Here is a 24,998-nt window from a genome sequence, read left to right as displayed (position 1 = left end):
ATAAAAGTTTTCTGGGGCAAATATAAAAATAATGAAAATTTCCAATGAAAAGAACACTGTGGAAAAAAGTGTCATTAAGTGCATGTGGTGCAAAGACTATTATCTCAAGGCCCTAAACTGAAATAGGACTTGATGAGGTGACAGGACAAGTGCTTTCTAATACCAAGGAGCCTCCTATGAGGAATTTTTCTGATCTTTTGTTTTGGAAAAAATTGCTTCACTCATTGGGTTTATGTAATAAAGCAAAATGACAAGAAACTGCACTGGAAATATTGTCACTTCTTATCTCCACTAAATTGTTTAAAAAATAGTGGAGGAGAGTGTGAGTATGGTTCATGCCAGAAATTTGTTGAAAGAAAGATGAAGGAGAGAGAGAGAGAAAGAAAGAAGAAAGGAAAGACCATATAGCTTCACCAGTTTCTCTCTGTATTGGGACCAAACACATTCTTTAGAGAATATTCTGTCAGTCAGATTATGAGATGTGAGCAACTGGGGAGGGCCAGAAGATCCTCCTCTAGGGGATGAGACCAAGGACCCTGCCCTCTACTGGGACCCACCCAAGACTGCCTAGTTTAACTTGTGGCTAAAGTAGCCTGAGAAAATGGGAGCTCAGCCAAACCAGAATAGTTTTTACACACATGTGTAGAGAGCCCAAAAGTGTGCAACTGCCAGATGTCAATCAAGAGTGTCATGACATCGTCAGTCAACACTTCTCACACTTTAGGGATAAAAGCCCCGAGCCAGGAAGAAAAAGTGCCATGTGCTCTCTTGAGTGGCCCATTCCTCCCTTGGAACTTATGTATCAACTCTGCTTTACTGTCCTTACTGGTGTCTCCCTGATTCAGTGAAAAAAATTGAGGCAAGCCTGCCACCACCAGTGACAGACTCACAGATCTCATAGTTATTGACAAATTTTTTTGCAGGTACACTGCCTCCTGTTTTTAATTGTTCTAAAACAGAGGTAAACTGTAGGGTCTGTGTCTCACTGACTGAACTCATGGTCAGCACTGACAATAGACTGCTTGTTTTTCTTAATGGCTTCCTTAAAGCCCTAGTATACCTGTCTCCACAGAAAAATGATGGCAAAGACTAGGTTTCATGCTGGCTCTGAAAGTTCCCACATTTCTATAAAGTTTTTGAGGTTTACAAAGAATTTCTATGCACAGCCTCCTACCTGATTCTCAAAAGAGCACTAGGACATAGACAGGGAGTATTATCATTTTTAAATACTGAGGCACATGGACATGGAAGAAGTTTTTCCCAAATCACAAAGTCAGAAAGTAATAGAGTCCAGCTTTGGAACAGTGTCTTTTCCTGTATGACTTAGTCTCTTTCTAATGGATAGCTTTAGAAGAAGCAGAAAATCAACCCATTCAATCCCTAAGAGAGGCCTTGATCTCCAATGAACATCGTGAAGACATAAAATAAAAGAGAAAACAAATTAAACCAAACTGGTTGTTTCCTTTGTCTGAGATCATACTCAGATCTGTATTGTTTTCAGATATGAGAGTTTTGATTTGTATTAGTTGCTTGGATTTCTCCCAGAGGCTTAGTTTAGATACCTCCTGAAGATCATAAGATATAAACTAAACATTCAGGTTTGGGGGATACCAAAGGAATCAACTAAGCTTAAGGGAACCATAGACTTACTTCGCCTCCAGAATCCCATGACTCAAGACTGTTCTAGATTCTTTCAAGAATCAGAAACTCACAGACTGTAAAGTGAAGAGAGAGCATAACCTCCCCAGTACACTACAGTGTTTTCTCACTCCTGGATAATACTTAAAATGGTTAAGAAAGGGCATTTTTAATCTGAACCTTCATGGTTCTTGCCTCTAGAAAGAAACAGAGCAAGAAGCAAGATTTGCACACCTAGAAACATGTTACATGATTTCACATTGATTTTATTTAAATTGTGCTTCTCTTTTACAAGTGATAAGAAATGAGTCTACTCCTTTCACTTATTCGACCAATGTTTATCAAGCACTTACTATTATATGCTACTTAACACTTATAGCTAGTTCAATGAAGTAGTTCTGTAAATTTTAGAGCACAGACTTTACTATGTGTGGTGCAAGCTCTATCTGACATTTGAGAAACAATTGTTGGTGCTAGGAAAAAAATGCTGTTACAAAATTTCTTGAACAATGCCATCAGTTCTTTTGGAGTCTGGCTTAAGATGTGGCTTTAGAGTTTGGTGCCCCTCTTGGTCTTCTTAATCTTCAAGATAAATTTGAACTGCTTCTGAGTTGAGATGAATAACCCTGTATCCACAGCAAACAGAATCACCACCAACGATGGGATAAAAAGTGGTATCCAGTGCTTGCTTTGGTGAGCTACAATTGAATATAACAACAACAGAAAATATGATTTGTATTAGTAACCAGAGCAAAGTTCAGAACTTCGTCCTCCCTAGAAGAAGCATGAACCTTCATTCATGATGTGATATGGCACACAGAGGATTGGGTTTCTTGGTCTGTGCTCCCTGAAGCTCTAAATTGTAAGGCTTGAGTATTTGCCCACAATCACTTCCTAACAGTTCCTCTAGCCAGTATACTCAAGAGGAAAGGTCATAGGAAACATGGCTCCTTTTTTGGAGCTGACAAGACCAGTATCCCTATACAATTTTGATGTGGAAAAAAAAAAAAAACAGTGAGGCTGGAGGGTTATCATTACCCTATTTATCAATCATTTAATTGTCATTTTTTGTATGACTGTTGGATGAAATGAAGTTATTGGACTAGTTAAGCTACTTTCCAGTTGTACAATTTTGTGATTCTGTTATTCTAGTTACAGAGTACTGATTTTTGTGATTATTCTAGAATCATAGAACTCCAGAGCATTATATCCAGAAATCACTCAGTGATCACCTAGACCATCAATTTTCAACATTGGTTATACTTTATCTTTATTACTGATGCCCAGTCCTTGCTCCAAACCAACATAATCAGGATCTTAAAAGATAAAACATGGACATCAATAACTTTTTTTTATATTCCTCAAAGGAGTCTAGTGCTGTCTAAACCAAGCATTGTATTTTACACATTAAAATATTGAAAAATCATAGACAATTAAGCAGCACTTTGTTCTCTAATTAACACAGACCTCCCTTTAAAACTTAATTCTGACTTTTAGAATATGCTTTTTTATATACATTAGTATGAAAAAAATGTTCCCAGAGAAAAGTCCAGTTTCCTCCTTGCAAGACAAATATTTCAAAGGCTCCTTCTTTTATACAAACTTTGGAAATAGCAGTTTTTCTTATAGGCTATAGAGGCACCTATGTGCCTGTCCTCTCATTAAACCCATTCACCAGTTTTCCAGTACAAAGGCACACGGTTTACTGACTTCTTGGCTTCCTTTCCCAGACCTTCTATTCTAGAATGGATTCTTCAATCTTTTAATATCCTTTGTTCCTTCAATTTTGAAGCTCCCTTTCAATTTGATGAATATAAGAGTTCTTAGGAGCAATAGATGACTTTGAGATCAAAAGAGTAATCATAATCTGTTATGCTCAGGTAGTGTTTAACTGTACTCAAATTCACTTCAGAAATATTGCCCCATTAATCTTCATTAAAATTCCGTAATATGAGTAGGTATTATATCACTATTTACCCAAGAAGAAATTTAAGGCAGAGATTGAGATACAGACCACAACCTAGGTCTCCTGGTTATAAGTCTAGTAGACTTCCCAAGGTATCAAAGCTGTCTACACTCTACAAGCTGCAACTGCTTCAGGCTTGGATATCCTCTGTTCCTTCTCGCCCTTTCCTTTATCAACTCACCTCTGATTACAGTAATGTTGATGGGACCAGAAACATAATGTAGTGGCTTAAGGTCACCTTCACAGTGGTAGGTGCCACTGTCTTCAAGTGTGGCTTTTGTGATGGAGATGTTGTGATTCTCATACCAGTACTTGAGACCTTTGCCATTCTTGTAGTAGATTACCTTGTAGGCATCCCAATTCTTCCAAACATGGCACCTGATGAAGAAGGGCTTACCCTCTGTCACCACATTAGGAGAGACCTGTAGGAGCAGCCAATCTGAAGAGCATGCAATATGTTATTTATTCAGTAATGAATGGAAAGAGGTAGGAGAGGGTGGATAGGTAAAGTAAAATGGGGTCATTCATAAAGCATGTGTCTGTACATGTGGGTTATAAACAAGTCATTCCTTGGCTCATCAGGTTAATAAAAAGGAAACACAAAATAAAGTTTAGAGCCTATCTCCTATATTGAAAATTTATTTCTCCTAAAAAAAAAGTCAGTCTGGAGCCATGAAGCCTCTGGACCTTGCTGCTGAGCTCATCAATGGAAATCCTGAAATCCAAAATTCTCTTCAGAGCTGTTATTGCTAGGTCTACTCACTAATGTGGTATAAACATACTCTGCCAAAGCAGTTTCTGCTTAAGTGAGTTTCCATTCAGTTCTCTTTTGCCTCCTAGGGAATTCCTAGTTCTATTATTGATCATAGTTGACTCCAAAACTTTCTCAAAACACATATCACAATTTAAATTAATTGTTTGTGTAATTCTTCATTTAATTTTCTATAAGTGAAGAGTCATGTCTGGTTCTACCTTATATCCCCAAGGATTAGCCTAGGAATTGGTGGGTACTCAACAAATATTTGTCAATAATGAATCAGTGAAAGACAAAAATTATGTTCTATGGCTAAAGTCATTGTAAAAACAGAATTTTAAAAGGAAATATGGCTGGTTTGTGCAAGTGTATTTTATTAAGGAGCAATCCTTTAGGACTTCTATATAATCTAAGGAAGGAAAAAAGTTATTCTACATTGTTTTAGTTTGAATTTGGAATTTGGATATCAATGCTGAAATATCTCCTTTTCACGCAAGAGAAAAATATACAGTATAACAGTGACTTACCCAGCCAAATGAAATTAATAGTTTGTTCATTCAACATTGACTGATAACCCACATATATCAAAGTATGTTATGCTAATTGTTGACACTAGGAGGATGGAAAAGAAAATATAAAAAGAGTTCTTAACTAACAGAGTGGACATGAGGAACGTATCCACATATATTTCATAATGAAGAGTATAACCTAATATTCAGGACATGGCATATGGATTGTGGAAAGCAGATCTTTAAATTAAATCTTTTGATTCTGTTCTGGATACTTAACTCTTTGCAATGCTCACATATCTATCCATAATCTCATTTGACAATATACATCTGTGTCAGGGCAGAAAAGATAGAGGAAAACAGAACAGAAGAATAATATTGATCATAATATTTAAAGGAGGCATAAGGATAGGCAGCAGGACTTGGCGGGTAGGATAAAAGAGATGGTAGGACTTGAATGAGAGGCTCTGGGTCCCACCCCAGTGAACTAAGCCATGAAATAATCTGCTTTCTCCCCATCTTCAGATAGGCCATTCCTCATATAGGAGAATATATATGTCACTGGAACTTACCACTGAAGACTTCCAGGTACACAGGATCACTCTGGTTAAAACTGGGGCTTTGACATTGGTATTGCCCACTGTGCTGGAAGGTGGCATTCAAGATTTCCAAATGTGAAGTTGTCTCTGCTAAAGTGATGCCATCACGGGTCCACTTAGTGGAGTTGTCATCAAGAGACTTGTCCCCATTACATGTAAGAGTTACAGCCTCTCCTCTGAATATTCTATTCCATGGTGGGTACAAAGACACCACAGATTTCAGAATTACTTCATGAAGATAAAATTATGAAAAGAGGAAAAAAAGGGGAAAAATCATTGAAAACTGTTTAGATTCAAAAATACAAGCAAACTAACAGTCAGACAGTCAATGATGCGTCTACCCAGGTGCTGCTCATGAGAACCCTGTCCTGATTCCCAGGGGATGTATTAAAGATGGAGGAAACGGGCTGGCACCGTGGCATAAAAGGCTGAGCCTCTGCCTGTGGTGCTGGCATCCCAAAAGGGTGCCCAAATGTCACTTTGTTTCTCCCTCTGTCTGTCTGTAACTCTACCTCTCAAATAAATAAATAAATCTTAAAAAAAATAAAGATGGAGGAAACAGTGTTGTGGTCCGAAGGAGCACCCAACATACGCAAGAGATTTATAAACAAACAAACCAATTTCTATGTGCCTGGGATAACTTACTCTTATTCTCTTAATTTCAATAACAATAAATGAGAACCACAATTTCTTTTCAGCCAGAGACAATATCTGCCTTCTTAACTATTTCTTAGCACAGTGCCTGACTCATAGTAAGTGTTCAGTAAATATTGAGAGAATGAATGAGTAACTAATTGATAAAGTCCTTAGACTGGATGAAGTACAAGGTTTTTTCATGCTTTGTGTGTGTGTGTGTGTTTGGACAGGCAAAGAGAGACAGTGAGAGAGAGAGACAGAGAAAGGTTTTCCTTCCGTTGGTTCACCCCCATAATGGCCACTACTGCCGGCGCACTGCACTGATCCGAAGCCAGGAGCCAGGTGCTTCCTCCTGATCTCCCATGCGGGTGCAGGGCTCAAGGAATTGGGCCATCCTTCACTGCCTTCCCGGGCCACAGCAGAGAGCTGGCCTGAAAGAGGAGTAGCTGGGACAGAACCAGCACCCCAACTGGGACTAGAAACCGGGTGCAGGCGCCAAAGGCAGAGGATTAGCCTAGTGAGCCACGGCGCCAGCCTGCTTTGTGTTTTAATGACTATTTAACTATAAGTGTACATGGAGTACAAAACATATGTCAATTCTGGAAGTAGAAAAATTGAGCCCATGTATGGTGTCTCAAATTGAGTTGTTAGTCCTAAGATGCAGGTCCTAGTCTCCCATATTTTCCTAACATCCTGCCTTTGCCTTGAAGTTTCCTTCTCGTGCTTTTATAATGGAAAATCAACCACTTACAAAAGTTAACTTGGTGAATTGATGAAGTGATGCTGCTGGTCCTGTAAGGTCCCTAAACAATAGCCCTGTGAGATTCTTTTTTTTTTTTTTTGTAGTTTTGTTAGAAATTTTTATTAGTATTTATTGTAATATTTTACATGCATGAGTCTGTTAAAAAGAATTTGGAAAGGTCATGTTTATTATATAACAACATTAATCTAAACTTTTAATTAGGTTTTGTTCTTATTAGTGTCCTTAACTATTTAAAGTATTAAAAACCATATATTTTAATTGATTAGAATACCATTATACATTTTAAAATAGAAACAGAATTATCCATTCTTTTTTCATAATACATACAATGCATCAGCTATAGAATCAGGTAATGATAATATAAACATGAATTAGACATAATTAAAATACGATGAATATATCCACCTAAATTTCTAAATTTTGCATGAAGACTTTCTTTCTTTTTTTTTTATTATTAAACTTTGAGGTCATTTGTCTCCACCTGATAACATCTTGATATTTGGTCTTGTTTTGAGGAGTCTTTTTTCCAGAAACTCCAGGCCCAACAAAGAAGGTAACTGCATGTGGCCCCTAGAGTGATGAAGGCCTACTTTTCCATCATCAAGATTCTATAAAGGACATCATATCACTAACCAAAGGAGGATCACAAGCACTGCAGACCAAACAGTAACTTGCTGCGCATGCACCTCCCAGCCCCACGCCAATCTATGAGAAGTTTCTACCCTAACCCCTCAGCAATTGAGTGACAGTTGCAGAGCTCTTGTTCTGCACTTTACAATAAATGGTTCAATTCTTCCACTGTCCTGATGCTGGTGATTGGCTGGCTTCTAAGAATAAAGGACTGTTCCACAAATTTGAACAAGAGTTAAGGAAGCAGCTAAAGAGTGATGATAAAAGAGTGATAGATTCAGAAGAAAACTAAGCCTGGGTTCAAGGAGACATATGTTGAAATCCAGTTCTTTGTTAGTGGTGTAACTTCAGGGAAAACATTTGACCTGAGTTTCATCACCCTCAATTTCAAGACAACAACAATAATAATAATAATAATAATAATAATGTGAGAATTGAATGAGATTGTGTGAAGCTGGCTGTGAGAGAGACTGAGACATGTAGATGTTCAATGACATGGTTGTTGACTCAAAGAGAGGAGGTATTGAGAGAATGAAATAGGGCCGGCGCCGTGGCTCAACAGGCTAATCCTCCGCCTTGCGGCGCCGGCACACCGGGTTCTAGTCCTGGTTGGGGCACTGATCCTGTCCCGGTTGCCCCTCTTCCAGGCCAGCTCTCTGCTGTGGCTAGGGAGTGCAGTGGAGGATGGCCCAAGTCCTTGGGTCCTGCACCCCATGGGAGACCAGGAGAAGCACCTGGCTACCGCGGCGGCCATTGGAGGGTGAACCAATGGCAAAAGGAAGACCTTTCTCTCTGTCTCTCTCTCTCACTGTCCACTCTGCCTGTCAAAAAAAAAAAAAAAAAGAAATAGTATGTAAGAAGTTTTTGAAGAAGAGGTGAGGAAAGCCACAGCAAGACGGAGATGGGATGTAGCCTGACAAAGGAGGGGTATATTCCTACTCCTTAGAAAACAAATTGACGTGGAGCTAGCATTGTGGTGCAGTGGTTAAGCTGCTGTTTGCACCAGCATCCCATATTGAAGAGCCAGTTTGGAAACACAGCTTCTCCACTTCCAAACCAGCTCCCTGATAATGAGCCTGGGAAAACGGCAGGTAGTGGCCCAAGTACTTGGGTCCCTGACACCTAAATGGGAGACCCAGATGGAGTTCCTAGTTTTTGGCTTCAGCCTAGTCCAGCCCTGATTGTTGCCACCATCTGAGGGTTGAACCAGCAAGTCAAAAACTTCTCTCTCTTTCTCTCTCAAATAAATAAATAAAGCTATTAAAATAATAAATAAATGTGCAAAGAAATTTCAAGTCTATAACAAAAAAATAAACAAAAATGACAAGATGAAGACAAACAGTGAGAGAAGAACAATGTCTAGACACATTGAAATGTTGAGAAAACAGATAGTACTCACCTGCTAGTGCCCCATCTGGAGCTGCAAAAGTCCAGAGAATGTAAGTTAGCATGGCTCCCCAGTCTGTAGGGATTGCAGAGGACTGGGATCTGGATATGGGGATGAAGTCTACATTTAAGGAGGTTTAAGGTCAAATGTCTCAGAAGTCTGACCCAGTAGGAGAGGAAACTACTCTTTCCTCTATCCTCCTTCCCTTGTCGAAATCTTGCTTTCCAAAAAGATGCCAGGGCAATTGCAAAAAGAATCAGCTTATCAGTTTGGATTCCTTCTTAGGTGTTGCTCAGCCTATTTTCTTCTGCTCTGCAGCTTGCCACCCTCTAGGGAATCTAGAATATGTCCCATGTCCTAGAGAAAGTCTCCACCCAAACAATCAAAATTCCCATCCCAGATGCTCCTCCAGATCCAATTTGGCCCCTTAGGGAGGAATAACCCAACCACTTACTTACAGAAGAGCAGAAAAGCTATGCACAGCAGAATGGGTCCTCCCATGCCTGTAGGCATCTCCTCTGCTGCGTCTGGGAGCCAACTGTCCTGGAGAGATCTGTGGTTTCGCAAATAGGCTTGAAAAAGGAGAAGGAAATGGGGTTTTTTTTTTTTTTTTTTTTGGTATCATATCTGGTTAACTCAGTTGTGCCTGTACTTGCCTCTTTCTGCAGAGATAATATTCAGGTTTGTACCAAATGAGTCAATTTTATATTTATCCCCTTACTCTACTCCCCATCCTACCCACCAGTTGCACCTCTGGAATCATAAGACAGAGGCATAGTTTTGGGTACAATCCCAGAGTTTTCTTTTTTTTTTTTTCTTTTTGATAGGCAGAGTGGATAGTGAGAGAGAGAGAGAGACAGAGAGAAAGGTCTTCCTTTTTGCCGTTGGTTCACCCTCCAATGGCCGCTGTGGCTGGCACATCTCGCTGATCCGAAGCCAGGAGCCAGATGCTCATCCTGGTCTCCCACGCAGGTGCAGGGCCCAAGCACTTGGGCCATCCTCCACTGCCTTCCCGGGCCATAGCAGAGAGCTGGCCTGGAAGAGAGGCAACTGGGATAGAATCCAGCGCCCCAACCGGTACTAGAACCCGGTGTGCCTGCGCCGCAAGGCGGAGGATTCACCTGTTAAGCCACGGCGCCGGCCTAATCCCAGAGTTTTCTTAAACTGTCACTTAATGAATCACTATTGAGTTTGCAACTTGCAAAAGCGGGGCATAGGAGAGAAAAGAATAAAGCAGCAACAATTAATTAATTACTCAACATCTGATAGTTTTATGTCCCAGGGACTATGCTAAATATACTTGATATTTCATTCATTTCCCACAAGAATCTTATGAAGTAAAGATCATCATTATCTACCTTGGCAAAACTGGATCTTACAGAGGTTAAGCAGCTTGTTGTAAGGTAATACCTAGTACATGGCTAATTTGGAGTTCAAACATAAAACCTAACCCCAGAATGGAATTCTTTTTTTTTATTTAATAAATGTGAATTTACAAAGTGCAACTTTTGTATTATTGTGCCCCCCCCAACCTCCCTCCCTCTCGCGGCCCTCCCCTTTCCTACTTCCTCTCCCATCCTGCCTTCCATCAAGTTTCATTTTCAATTATCTTCATATACAGAAGATCAACTTAGTATATACTAAGCAAAGATTTCAACAGGCTGCACTCACACAACCGCACAAGATATAGGGTATTGTTCGACTAGTAGTGTTGTCTTTAAGTTTCATAGTAAAACACATTAAGGACAGAGATCCTACGTGAGGAGCATGTATCCAGTGACTCCCATTGTTGATTTAACAATTGGCACTCTTATTTGTGACGTCAGCCATCACCCGAGGCTCTTGCCATGAGCTGTCTAGGCTATGGAAGCCCCTTGAGTTCACCAGCTCTAAACTTGTTTAGTCAAGGCCATATCACAGTGCAGGTTCCTTCCTCCCTTCAGAGAAAGGCGCCTCTCTCCTTGATGGTCTGTTCCTTCTGCTGGGGTCTTGTTCACCAGAATCTTTCATTTAGGTTGTTTTTGCCACCGTGTCATGGCTTTCCATGCCTGTGAGACTCTCATGGGCCTTTTAGCCAGATCCGAATGCCCCAAGGGCTGATTCTGAGGCCGGAGTGCTGTCTGCTTCCCCCGCAGTATCATAGAATGAAATTCTTACTTATTATGATAGTGTCGGTACACATTCAGGAGCATGGCCAGCAATTGTTGAAATAGTTTCCAGTTTCTCCTGAGACCCACCCTCTTGTTACTTAATTTCCTGCTGATAAATTAGCACATAAATCCACAGACTTTCATCTGATTCACTGATAATCTACCACCAAAACAACCAGATTAGAGATCTTCAGAGACTTCTCTACCAGGCCTTAATCTGACTCAGAATATAAAATAGCAGAGACCATGTAATTTATTTTATTTTATTTCCCAACTTTTGTCAGTTTGTGATTTACAAATCCTTCAGAATATTTACCTTTCCTCCTTTAAATACATATTAATTATCTCCCTCTCCAGGATCCTTTTAATTTTTCTGTTTTTCAACTCTAGGTCATGGTTGCTCATCTTCTAGGACCTGATATTATGAAGATTCTGGAGATTATGACTTCAGAAATATCTAAAATGGCCATTTTAAAAATTTGTCTTCTTACATGCAGCATTATATTTGATCTTTGCCAAAACACTGAAGTTGGCGGGAGAAGTGTGTTTAAATCCATTTCACAACTGAAGTCATTGAGGTCCCATTATCTCAAGTCCTGTTCTTCCTCACAGACTGTTAAGTCTCCTTAATTAAACACAAAGTCACTCTGTATAAACATCTAACCAAATCTTCCAGCTCCCTATGAAGCTGGAGAATATCAGGCTAAAAATACTCATGAATAGAAAGTTTCAAACAAGAAAGATTAGTGAATGGTCCCATGACATAGGATGTTCTAGTGACAGATTTAAAGACAGCAGTAAGCTATTTTGAAAAGTCCAAATTGTTAGTGCTTAGAAATCTTAATTCAAATACTCCTAACGTTTATGTGGTTGGGGTTTATCTGTAAAATAAGGACAATAATGCTATATATATCATGGATTATTATGAGATTTAATCATATAATAAATGTGCAAAATGCATTGCACAGCATCTGTCAAGTAAAAGATGTTCAAATAATATATCTTGTTCCTCACTTATTACCATTATTTATTAAGTATTCTTTGGAGAAATATGAATTTAAAGTGGGCTAAGACAATCAGAAATCCATGAATGATATTTTATTTTATAACAAATGTTTTATAGTTTATCTAGGAAATCTCAATCCTCTTCAAAATTACAAAGAAGAAGAGATCATGATCTGGACAGAATAGAACACACACAAGTTTGTTGGGGGTGGGGGAGGACAAAGGAGGAACTGGGAAAGATGTGGGTTGAAGGTACTGTCAGAAGATGAAGAGAAAGATTCTGGCTTACCACTTTGCTCAGAGTCTGTCCAAGGGTTCTTTGATTCCCTTTTCCCTAGCACTATAATCCTATCATCAACCTGTCTATCAGAGACAATTTTTTGTAATGCTTAAAATGGTCAATTTAAAATCTTCCTCTGAAGTCTCCACAATATCTAAGTAGCTCCTACTTAGGTGGGAGTTGAAGTAGGGCACATTAAGAGGTACTATTTCTAGGTTGTAGAATATAAACTTTGGAATTAGAGAGACCACTCTCATTTGCTTCAACATTCCACAGCTTTCACTTAAGTGTGCAACATTTAATAAAAATGTCTTCATTAAAACAAAGGAAGTGGTTTGGTAACAGTAATAGTAAAGGTTTAGAAAGTTCAACAAAAAAAGTTAATTAAAGCTTAAGAAACAAAGCATCCTTGGCCAGCGCCGTGGCTCAACAGGCTAATCCTCTGCCTAGCGGTGCCGGCACCCCGGGTTCTAGTCCTGGTCGGGGCGCCAGATTCTGTCCCTGTTGCCCCTCTTCCAAGCCAGCTCTCTGCTATGGCCCAAGAGTGCAGTGTAGGATGGCCCAAGTGCTTGGGCCCTGCACCCCATGGGAGACCAGGATAAATACCTGGCTCCTGCTGGCTTCAGCGGCCATTGGAGGGTGAACCAACCAACGGCAAAGGAAGACCTTTTTCTCTGTCTCTCTCTCTCTCACACTATCCACTCTGCCTGTCAAAAAAAAAAAAAAAAAAAAAAAAAAGCATCCTCCTATCTTCCCAACTCTAAAAACAACAAGCAATAATACCAAAGAAAGAATAAGCTTTACTCTAATTGGTTATCTGTAAATAACTACAGATAACCAAAGAAACAAAACAAGAATTCAGAAGGAACATAAAACTAAGATTAAACAGATTAAACAAGAGCCCTATCCTACCCTGATAGAACTGGCTGATGTACCAGTAGAATTTCATACATTTTTAAATATTATTTTTAAAATATCTTCGAAATTTTATATCTACTATCTAAGTACAATGTGCTGGTAATTTCTTGTACCCAGACTGTCTACATAAATCAGTATAGTGTATCTTTTTTTATAGAAAACTTTTATTTAATAAAGATAAATTTCGAAAGTACAACTTTTGGATTATAGTGGTTTTTCCGCCATAACCTCCCTCCCACCCGCAAACTATCCCATCTCCTACTCCCTCTCCCATCCCATTCTTCATTAAGATTCATTTTAATTATCTTTTTTTCTTTAAAATTTCTAATTTGTTTTGTCTTCTAAACTCACACAATTACAATAATTGGAAAAATTATGAAATGAGACAATAAACTTTTTTTAACTTTTATTTAATGAATATAAATTTCCAAAGTACAGCTTCTGGATTACAATTCCTTTTTTCCCTCCATAACTTCCCTCCAACCCACAACCCTCCCCTCTCCCATTCCCTCTCCCCTTCTATTCACATCAAGATTCATTTTCAATTCTCTTTATGTACAGAAGATCAATTTAGCATATATTAAGTAAAGCTTTCAACAGTTTGCACCCACACAGAAACACAAAGTGTAAAATGCTGTTTGAGTACTAGTTATAGCGTTAAATCACAATGTACAGCACATTTAGGACAGAGATCCTACATGAGGAATAAGTGCACAGTGACTCCTGTTGTTGACTTAACAAATTTACACTCTTGTTTATGGCATCAGTGATCACCCGAGGCTCTTGTCATGAGCTGCCAAGGCTATGGAAGCCTTTTGAGTTTGCCAACTCTGATCATATTTAGACAAGGTCATAGTCAAAGTGGAAGTTCTCTCCTCCCTTCAGAGAAAGGTACCTCCTTCTTTGATGACCTGTTCTTTCCACTGGGATCTCACTCACAGAGATCTTTCATTTAGTTTTTTTTGTTGTTGTGTTTCTTTTTTTTTTTTTTTTTTTTTTTTTTGCCAGAGTGTCTTGGCTTTCCATGCCTGAATACAGAAGATCAACTCTAATATAGTATATCTTAATCTCACTTCTCTATGCAGGCTTTTGCATCTGTGTACACATGTGTTCAGTATGTAAACAGCATTGCTTTATGTCCCAATTACGACTTCTTGTTGGTTCTCAAAAGCCATAAGAAACTCAACTGGCCATGCATGAACTGTAAGGTCTGTGGAATGTGAAGTGTCCCTGCAGCTGGATCCAAAAACGAGAGGCTGTTGAAGAGAAGGTTTGTGTTTGGGGGCAGAGTGAAGAGGGGATGGGGGCTCAGCCTACATGGTGTCTTGTCCTTTGTGCATCTCTCCACAACTGGGAATCAGAAAGAAAGACACATTTCCCAGCTTCTTCCTATTCAAGTTCTATAAAACCAAATGAAGTTCATTTAAAAAGTGGATATATGCTAATGAAAGAGCAAAATATCTGTCTGCTCATGGAGTTGTTACCTAGTAAATACTGACACTTTGCTGAGGACCAGTATGAAGACCAAGCATGCAACATGTCTTATCTTAAGTGCTGGTGCTATTGCATATCAGGAAATGCCTCCACTTGCAGCACTGGCATCCCATATGGCACCTGTTCAAGTCCTCACTGCTCCACTCCTGATCCAGCTCTCTGCTATGGCCTGCAAAAGCAGTAGAAGATGGCCCAAGTCTTTGAATACTTTTATCCACGTTGGAGACCCAGAAGAAGCTCTTGGCTCTGGCTTCAGATCAGCTCATTTCCTGCAGCTGTGGCCATTTGGGGAGTGAACCAGGGCATGGAAGAGCTTTCTCTCTGTCTCTCCCTCTCACTGTCTGTAACTCTACCTCTCAAATAAATAAAATAAAAAAGAAAATGCATATCCTCTATATAAACCAGGAATAATAGTAGTGCCTATTTAAAGTATCATCGAGAGGATTTAAAGATATTTAAAAAAAAAAAAAGAGGTTAAGTGCTTTGTCCAAGGACCTACCTTTGCTGTGTAGTTAAAATTTAAAACCAGCGAATTTGGCCAAAAATCCCACCACATTCATGACCACTTTGATAGATGATAGGTAGATAGACAGACAGACAGACAAATACGCAAACACATATATTGTGATTAAAGTGCAAATGGATTCATAGTTCCTATGCCAAAATTCCTTAAGTACCAAGGAGTCCATAACTCACAAACAGGAAACCATTGTTCTTGTCCAACCTCCTAGTCTACAAATTCCTTGATTCACTGAATGATTATTTAATCCAAGACCACCTACTGTGGTTGGCACTCTTGGCAGATTACTTGTTCACTTCATAAAAATACCTAAAGAGAAGAGAGAAGAAAGGTAAATTCTCAGATCATGAGGAACAGTAGGACATCAGCTGTATCTTCTTCTCTTGTCACCTTAATAAGCATCTGCTCAGGAAAGAGCACTCAGCAGCAGGTGATGCCTGCTTGTGGTTTTTCACAATAGTCAGTGGCCGTAATACTTTTTACTTCTTTTCTTGAGCTTAACAGTTGCCTACTTTGGGTCCAAAAGAAGTAAATCCAAAAGAAATAAATGGAAATTCCCAGGACACCCAAAGCAAATGCCGCTCAGAGAGAGAGGGAGAGAGAGAAGGAGAGAGAGATGGAAATTATACAAGCTGCAGCTTTGGACACAGGCAGAAATTCTTTCCCCAGGAAAAGAAAAATGAGACTTCAGGAAATAATGCCAAGGATGATCCTTTCCCTTTCATTTTTAGGGAGCAATTTCTCTCTTACATGGAAGGGAGTATCAGGTAGAAATTTTCACAGAAATAGGATTTCATTGAAAATTAGCTGCAAAATATGTATTTTCAGTACCTGATTTTAATAACTAAAATGTTATTGGTTAAATCTAAAGATTATTATGCTGTTTGGCTATTACGTAGTTGTATAACTAGAGACCATAGCTAGAAACTGTTTACTTATCTATCAATCAAATGTTGTCAGCAGGAGCCAAGAAATTAAACAGTCAGGTACATGGTCATTTTCTGAGTAGACATAAGAATTGAACAGAGTGGAAAAAAATTTTCCAACTAATGTTACAATTCTTGGGTATCCCCTTAAAGTACAAAATATAGAGAAAATCTTTTTATAGGCTCCCTGGTATTTCTCAGGGATGGTGTGTGACTGCGCATAATCGAAACATCTAAACTGTTTCATAGCCTGTAGATGTGGGCAACTGGGTATCCAGCTGACTGTCTTTAAGGTGTGTAATCAGCCAGTCACACTTGCCACACGATGCCCTTTGTGACGTCTTGGTAGCAAGTTGACCATGGTCTTTGTCTTACAAGCATCATGTTCCAGCTAAGACACCCAATGCTTTTCAGACTTGCCTGCAGCTCTTCTAGTAGCTACAGACATTCAGAGAATCAACCAGTTTGGGGAGAGCAGTATTCTAAATCTACTGAAGAAGATTCCCTGGGGACATGGTGATGGAAAACAAGTTTTTAAAAATGCTACAACACTTTATTAAATTTTAAAAATTGAAAGGATTAAAACAAGTGACTATCTATGCATATGCTAAAGAAATTAAGTGCAAGATTAACTGAGAGTCCAGATTGTGAACAAGCTCTGAAATTCGGTTCCCAGTTCAGTCCTCTCAGTGGCTGTGTGGCTCTCTCTTTCTCCCTCTGCCTCAGCCTCCTCATGGGTGAAATTGAGACAGAATTAGCACCTGCCTTAAGGAGACTGTGAGTATTAAATGAGTTGATACAGAGAAGCTCTTAGAACAGAGCATGGCAGATAGAACATGCTGTGCATGTCGGTTATTGTTGTTAGGATTGTTGTTTTGTAAAGAGCCTCTGGTTAGACTTCACTAGCAGAGAAAGGACCACCCTCCCCCCCATCTTCCCTGTCTAACCTCACACACACAAGCCTGTGGGAGGGTGGATGAGGAGCTGCAAGATCATTTCCAGGTGTGGATCTAGACAGAGAAATTTCAGTTTGCAGAATCAGCCCTGAAGCCAAGTGTAGAATAGGCCAGGTTTATTTTATGCTTCCTTACAGAATTACACAGTTAAAAAATGGAAACAGACTTCTCTTAAAGGAATCCCTTTAGGCTGTTAGCAGATAAGGACAAGAGGTCTTAGCCCAGCTGGGAACATTTGCATTTTAATAGGTAACTTTTGAAGCCCTAATCTTTCAGGACCCTGGCTAAACAGTACTGTGACCAGTGTGTTTCTACAAAGTAAGAGTGGGCTTCAGTGGGGGTTGGGGAATTGGGAGGGGCACGAGTCATTCTGAATCTTTCCAATCATTCAGGCTGAGTATGATGCCTGAGTGCTAATGCCTGCAAAATGCCTGTAGGAAATGGAAGTGTGTGTGTGTGTGTGTGTGTGTGTGTGTGTGGAGGGTTTGCTTGCCTCAGTGATGGGTGTAACAGGAAACAGTTTTAGCATTAGTGAGTAACCAAACACCCTACAATGACCATGGCAGCCTTATAAACCAAAGAGTTGTCCAACTTCTGCTGTACAACTTTGGCAGTGTTCAGTAAACATAAGTATTTGAGCTTTGACTGTGGCTTTGACAAATAAATGCAAAATCATTTTTGTTCTTTTTTACATATACTGGATTTTACAGAAAGGAAACTACAATGTGTATTGAGAGACTATTCTTTGCTTTTCCTAGAACAGTATCCTTGAATTCCTCATTGTTTCAGAAAATCAGATGACAAAGTGCTACACTATTCAAATTTCTGTCACTGACACTTTAGTCTCACTTTAAGTTGCATTTACAGTATTCACATTCATTATAGACATTTTCTTATTGTGAAATTATTCTATGTCCTCTTTATAGTAATGTTGGGAATTATTATTAAAGTCATTTATTATTTGAGAGGCAGAGAGAGAGAGAGAGAGAGAGAGAGGATCTGCCTATCTCCAGGTTCACTCCTCAAATAACTACAATAGCCAGGGGTAGGCCAGTTCAAAGCCTGGAGCCCAGAACTCCATTCAGGTCTCCTATGTGGGTGGCAGGAATCCAAGTACTTGAGCCATCGCCTGCTGCCTCCCTGGATGTGTACTGGCAAGAAACTGGATTAAAAGTAGAGACAGGACTTGAGGAAACAGGCACTTCACTGAGGGATGAAACCATCCCAGGTGGCTTCCTGAGCACTGTGCGTAATGCCCATCTTTGATTTTAAAAACATACACGTGTGCAAGTACCAGAGGGAGATTCAGTTTCATGGACCTGAAACATACAATTTAGTGTACCTTCTTTTAAACATTCAATAGAAAACTGTTAGTTTAATGTGATTTCAGGCATTAGAATGACCATTTTTACAACAAGAAAATAAATCACAGCACATTGCAAAGTATAACAACTGACAGATGTCATAAACGTAATAAAACCCAGAAAAGATAACAATTAATTTGCTGCTAGATACTGTATGGTGATACTTTTCTTTTCCTACATATTGTTGCTTCATACTATTTGATTTCTTTTTCATCAGACAATGACATAGTAATATCATTTTTATAGAGAAACTAGAAATGTAAGTCATTCCTCTGGCATCATTAATCAGCATTTACTTTCTATTATCGATAGTTGGGGGTGCATAGAAAATGCAATTTCACACAGCATCTTCTCATTGTTTGTAGAACTGCCGAGCATTTGTGCCTTACAAACAGAGATTCTGAAAAAGTCTCTGGTGTCTGATTCCCATCACAAAGACAAAAACGTGACGTGTTATAATTTTGCATTCTGTATTGCTGAGTAGATTCCCAAGAGGAGAAAAATTCCATTTTCATTAGACATGGAAATGAATCAGATCCTCTGCTGACAATTTTACACACGTCTGATGCTTGAAAAACGTTTTTCACAAGATCAGTTTTTTGACTCCAGATATTTTTCCTTTACTGCCCGCAAATTTCCAGTGGCAAACACTGGAGGATGTGTTCCTGCTGTGGTGTGACCTTTCTCCATCCTCTTTTGTGCTGTGAGGTCAGGAGTTTTCCTGGAACCATTTCTACAGCAGAACAGTTTGTAGTAGCTCACTATTCCTGGAAATGACTCTGAGCCAAATGTCTTTGTTAAACTAAACCAGAACTAACTTCATCCTCAGTGAAACTAGTTTCTGCTCACTCTCTGTAGCTGGATCCCCAGACCTGCCCGCAGCTGCAAACACATAGCAAAAGAAGTGCGATGGGGGGAGTCTGAACAAGACAGTGATCTTATCCAACGGGGTTAAAATATCTTACTTTTGTACTCATAATTTTGATGGAAACACGTGACTTGTCCCAGACCTTGAAGAGATCATGAAGCTTAACTTGCATGAGCCTCGCCATAATTCCTCCTCAGCTAGGTCTGTTCATAACCTGCAGATTTTCCATCAAGGTAGCAAAGAAAGTGCTATTAGAATGTATACTGGGGCTGGCACTGTGGTGCAGTGGGTAATCCTCCGCCTTGCGGCGCAGGCACACCGGGTTCTAGTCCTGGTTGGGGCGCCGGATTCTATCCCGGTTGCCCCTCTTCCAGGCCAGCTCTCTGCTGTGGCCCAGGAAGGCAGTGTAGGATGGCCCAAGTGCTTGGGCCCTGCACCCCATGGGAGACCAGGAGAAGCACCTGGCTCCAAGCTTCGGATCAGCGAGATGCGCCAGCCGCAGCGGCCATTGGAGGGTGAACCAATGGCAAAAAGGAAGACCTTTCTCTCTGTCTCTCTCTCTCACTATCCACTCTGCCTGTAAAAAAAAAAAAAAAAAAAAAAAAAAAAAAAAAAAAAAAAGCTCTGGCCTGCATTACCTGTATCTCACGTTGGTGCTGGTTCAAGTCCTGGCTGCTCCACTTCCGATGCAGCTCTCTGCTATGACCTGGGAAAGCAGTACAAGATGGCCCAAGTCCTTGGGCCCCTGCACCTGTGTGGGAGACCTGGAGGAAGCTCCTGGCTCCTGCCTTCCAATTGGCCACAGCTCTGGCCAGTGCAGCCATTTGGGGAGTGAACCAGCAGATAGACGACCTCTCTCTTTCTCTGGCTCTACCTCTCTGTGTAACTCTGACTTTCAACTAAATAAAGTAAAAAAAAAAAATAAATAAATAAATAAGAATGTATGCTATCAAATGAGATTTGGCAGGATTAAACAACTGGTATAGACTTTGAAGACTGGAAGGAGGTCAGAGGAAGGTAGAATTGGAATCTGGAGAAGAGGCAGGGCCCTGTGATGCTCACCATAGTTTTTCCTCCCCTCCCCCAAAAGAGGCAACACCTATAGATTATCACAAAGGTTCAAGTAAACAGATGAATATTGAGAGTCAAGATTTATTGGAGCTGGTGCTGTGGCGTAGTGGGTATTGCCACTGCCTGCAAGTGCCGCCATCTCATATGGGAGCCAGTTCAAGACCTGGCTGCTCCACTTCTGATCCAGCTCTCTGCTATGGCCTGGGAAAGCAGTGGAAGATGGCCCAAGTCCTTGGGCCCCTGCACCAGTGTGGGAGACCCAGAAGAAGCTCCTGGCTTCGGATCAGCTCAGCTCTGGCTGTTGTGGAGTGAACCAGCGGATGAAAGACCTCTCTCTCTCTCTCTCTCTCTCTCTCTCTGCCTCTCCTTCTCTCTCCATGCAACTCTGACTTTCAAGTAAATAAATAAATCTTTGAAAAAATAAAATAAAAAAGGATTTATTTGTTTGAAAGTCAGAGTTATGGGTCTGTGTTTGCATGGCAGGGAGAGGGAGAGGGTGAGGGAGAGAAAGAGAGACAAATGAATCTTTGATCCACTGCTTCACCCCACGGATGGCTGCATCAGCCAGGACTGGACCAAGTCTTAGCCAGAGGCCAGACAGAAGCCAGGTCTTCCATGTGGGTGCAGGGGACAAGGCACTTGGGCCATCCTCTGCTGCTTTCCCAGGCTCGTTAGCAGAGAGCCAGATGGGAAGTTGAGCAGTCCTTGAACGGGTGTCCATATGGGATTCTGGCATTATGGGTAGCAGCCTAACCTGCTGTGACACAATGCTGTCCTCAAGACATGATTTAAACACTGACCTGAGTATTAGAAATAGATTGTGTAAAAATTCAAGATATTTTAGTGACTATTCCTTCAAGCTAGTGTTTCATAATCTAGGATTTGTAAAACTTTTCCATGAGAAAATACATAAATTTGGCACTAGGGATAAAATTAATGAATGTCCACAAGTACTATGGGTCATTCAGATGACCATTGCATACCCAAAAAATGGTCACTTGGCTTCAGTGCCTACCCTTACATTTTTTGTTTACAATTTACAACCGCATTCATTGACTGCAAATTAAGCTATGTTGTACCTATGAATGTAGGTTTCAAGTTGTTGAAACAGAGAAAAGTTGAGAGAAGAATGATCCAACACAAGACTCACAATTGAAGAAGCTGCCAAGCACAGAACAACCCTCTATGTCTGATACCACCAGCCGTTGCAGGAAGAGATACGAAAAAAATCTTCTCTTCTGTGACCCAAGGAATATATATTAGTAAATATTAAATAAATAATTTTTATATTCTCATTTCCTAGATTGGATTTATACCAATTTACTATTTCAATAATGTCATGATACTAATCTTTAACAGAAAAGGAGAGCTGTAAAGAATTATCAGAGTTACCTCACTAAAGTTAGCATTTGAACATAGCTTGCTGGTAGAGTTTTGGTAAATTATATTCTCTAGCTCCCCAGAAAGAACAAACTAAGTCTTGAAGTTTATTAATACCATCTGGTACAACATGTGTTTTCTAATAAGCAATCTTTGAACTTGGATTATTATAGTCAAAATTGGGATTGGCTTAAATATAGATACAGACCACATACTTGGTCTTTCTACCATTAAACCAAATACAACAATATAGCTTTAGCATCCTAATATGATTCATCATATGTTTTCATTTTCATTTTTTATGTTCAACAAATATTCACCTGCCAAGCACTCTGTTATTTCCTGGTGATACAAAGAGAAACATACATGATCATTACCCTCCTGGAGTAAACTCTTTGTTGGAGAAAATAGGTAATAAATGAGCAAACAAATAAAACCGTAACATCTTGCAGCTAAATTCTACAAGAAGTTAATAATGTTATTCTATGGAAGCAGGATTGTAGCCTATTTTAGAGTAGTGGTTAGGGAAGGCCTTTCAAGGAAAGTAACATTCAAGCAGAGACTTAAAGCATGAGATAAGAAAGATCAATCAAAAGCTGGGACAAGAATATTTCAAACACTGGGAAGTCCAAAGTCCCAATAACAATAAGAGTTGCAGCATTCTAAGGGAACAGTAGGTCTGAAAGAGGGACAATAGAATAAAAGGAGAAGGGGAAAACAGGGGGTGGGAGACATATATGGGGGTAGGGTAGATCATGAGGATCAGTAAAATGTCAGATTTTATTTGAAGGGTAATGAAATAGGAACATGATAAAATGTCAGGATTTTATTTGAAGGGTAATGAAAAGCCAGCAAACTGTTTTAAGCTAAGAATATACATGCACACACACATTCACTGATGGATAGACAGATGGATGGATGGATAGGTAGGCAGTGGATATAGATCTATAGATACAGATATGGATATTTATGCAGTCATATTGAAAATAGATTTTTAATTTTTTTATTTTTACTTATTTGAGAGGTAGGAAGAGACAAAGACAGTGAAATGACCATCTATCCATTTGTCCATTCCTCAAATGCCTAGACTATAGTCATGGTTGGTCCAGGCTAAGGGTGGGAACTAAAAAGTCAGTGCTGGTCTCCCACATGGGTAGCAGGGACACAGCTACCTGAGCCATCACTTGTGGCCTCCCAGGGTAAGCATCACTAGGAAGTTGGAATTAGGAGCAATAGAAATTGAATGTTTGTATTCATACTCCAATATGGAATGAAACCTTCCAAAGCAGTCTCTTAACCACAAGGTCAAGTGCCACCTGCCCCCCTGATATAGATGTTTTGAGTAGACATTAGGGGATGGTTAGAAAGCAATAAAAAATGATAGAGGGCTCCAGTGCTGTGGCACAGAGGTTTAAAGCTCTAGCCTGCAGCACTGGCATCCCATATGAGAGCAGGTTCCAGTCTCGGCTGCTCCACTTCTGATCCAGCTCCCTGCTAATGCACTTGGGAAAGCAGTGGAAGTTGGCCCACATGCTTGGGCCCCTGCACCCACATGGGAGATCCGGAAGAAGCTCCTGGCTCCTGGCTTTGGATAGGCCCAGCTCCATCTGTTGCAGCCATCTGGAGAGTGAACCAGCGGATGGAAGACCTCTCTCTCTCTCTCTGCCTCTGTAACTCTGCCTTTCAAATAAATAAATAAATCTTTTAAAAAAGGAATAATTCAGTAAAAAGATGTTATAAGGTAACAAAAAATTAAATAATTGATGGAATTAAATCATTGCATAGTGAGAAGAAAGACACGATTTTCACCTTTTCAATTCAATTACTATTTCCTGAGGGTAACACAGATGCTTCTGTCTTAACATGTAACACACATTTATTTAAAAAGAAAGCCCTTAGCCGGCGCCGCGGCTCACTAGGCTAATCCTCCATCTCGTGGCGCCGGCACACCGGGTTCTAGTCCCGGTTGGGGCGCCGGTTCTGTCCCGGCTGCCCCTCTTCCAGGCCAGCTCTCTGCTGTGGCCCGGGAAGGCAGTGGAGGATGGCTCAAGTGCTTGGGCCCTGCACCCCATGGGAGACCAGGAGAAGCACCTGGCTCCTGCCATCGGATCAGCGCGGTGCACCGGCTGCAGCGGCCATTGGAGGGTGAACCAATGGCAAAGGAAGACCTTTCTCTCTGTCTCTCTCTCTCACTGTCCACTCTGCCTGTCAAAAATAAAAAAATTAAAACAAAAAAAGAACAAAAAAGAAAGCCCTTAAATTCTGCAAAGACAAACACTGAAAACAAGTGCTTCATAAATCTATGTAGTGACGGATCATACAGAACTTATGCCCAGAACATCAACACCAACATTAGCATTGTTACTAAATAAACCACTTAAAAAGACATCAAATTTCTAATAAATCCATAAAATCAACAGTAGATATAAACAATCTTTTTCAAAGTTGATAAAGAGTGATGAGGAGGAAATGCACACAAGCTCTGGGAAAACAATACAACAAACACTCTCCAGACACACTTGTAGTAAAACTCGGTCAACAGAAAACATCCTACAGGAAATGGCTACGTGCCACTGTGCTGGTAAGATCTGTGTTCATCTGCTGTTCCTTAGTAGCAGAAAATATCGACTGGCTAGGAATAGTCTTGTTTGAACCAACTTCCACATCATATTGACGTTATTTCTTAGTTTTCCAGTAAAATCTGGACTAAGTGCACTTCAGAAGCATACATTGCATCAGAGAAACTGTAGTGCATTTCTGGACTTGCTAAGCAGTTGTTATTTTCTTTTACTGAGTACTATACAGCACACAAAACAGTACAAAAAAGGGGTTTCTTCTAACCACATTAATTTTATCTAAAGCTTGATTTGCATAGGCAAAAATAATAATGGAGGAACTTGGATTTATTTCTCAAAAATAATAAATATAGAACAGTAACAAAAAATTAATTTCATCCACATCAGGCTTTGGTCTTTATCCCATTTCACATCACAGGAATTCTATAAAGGAGGTACTGTTGGTGTCCTTCCTAAGGTAGTGCTAATAACCATTCAGCTAGTGAACAGCAGAGCTAGGATTGGAGGCTTAGAGCTCTGTATGAAGGACCAGAGTCATAAACAAGAGTGAAGACAGGCATCCAGCACAGTGACCCAACACTTTTGCCACAACATTTGGCATAATGGAA

At 40.0% G+C, this 24,998-nt stretch overlaps 1 protein-coding gene across 1 annotated transcript; it reads right to left on the bottom strand.

Annotated features, from left to right (window-relative positions):
* Window positions 1-1,992: 1,992 nt before the first annotated feature.
* Window positions 1,993-11,437, bottom strand: FCER1A (Fc epsilon receptor Ia). The gene is given in 7 exon segments (XM_062190181.1): window positions 1,993-2,199; window positions 2,202-2,336; window positions 3,786-4,043; window positions 5,440-5,694; window positions 8,895-8,915; window positions 9,341-9,435; window positions 11,349-11,437. Coding segments are annotated over 7 exon segments (924 nt in total). The 3' UTR covers window positions 1,993-2,128.
* Between the last annotated feature and the right edge of the window lie 13,561 nt (window positions 11,438-24,998).

The sequence above is a fragment of the Lepus europaeus genome, chromosome 5 (genome assembly GCF_033115175.1).
Source record: "Lepus europaeus isolate LE1 chromosome 5, mLepTim1.pri, whole genome shotgun sequence".
In the NCBI taxonomy this organism is placed as follows: Eukaryota; Metazoa; Chordata; class Mammalia; order Lagomorpha; family Leporidae; genus Lepus; species Lepus europaeus.
The sequence above is the reverse complement of the archived record's forward strand: the minus strand, read 5'-3'. Positions and strand labels throughout refer to the sequence as shown.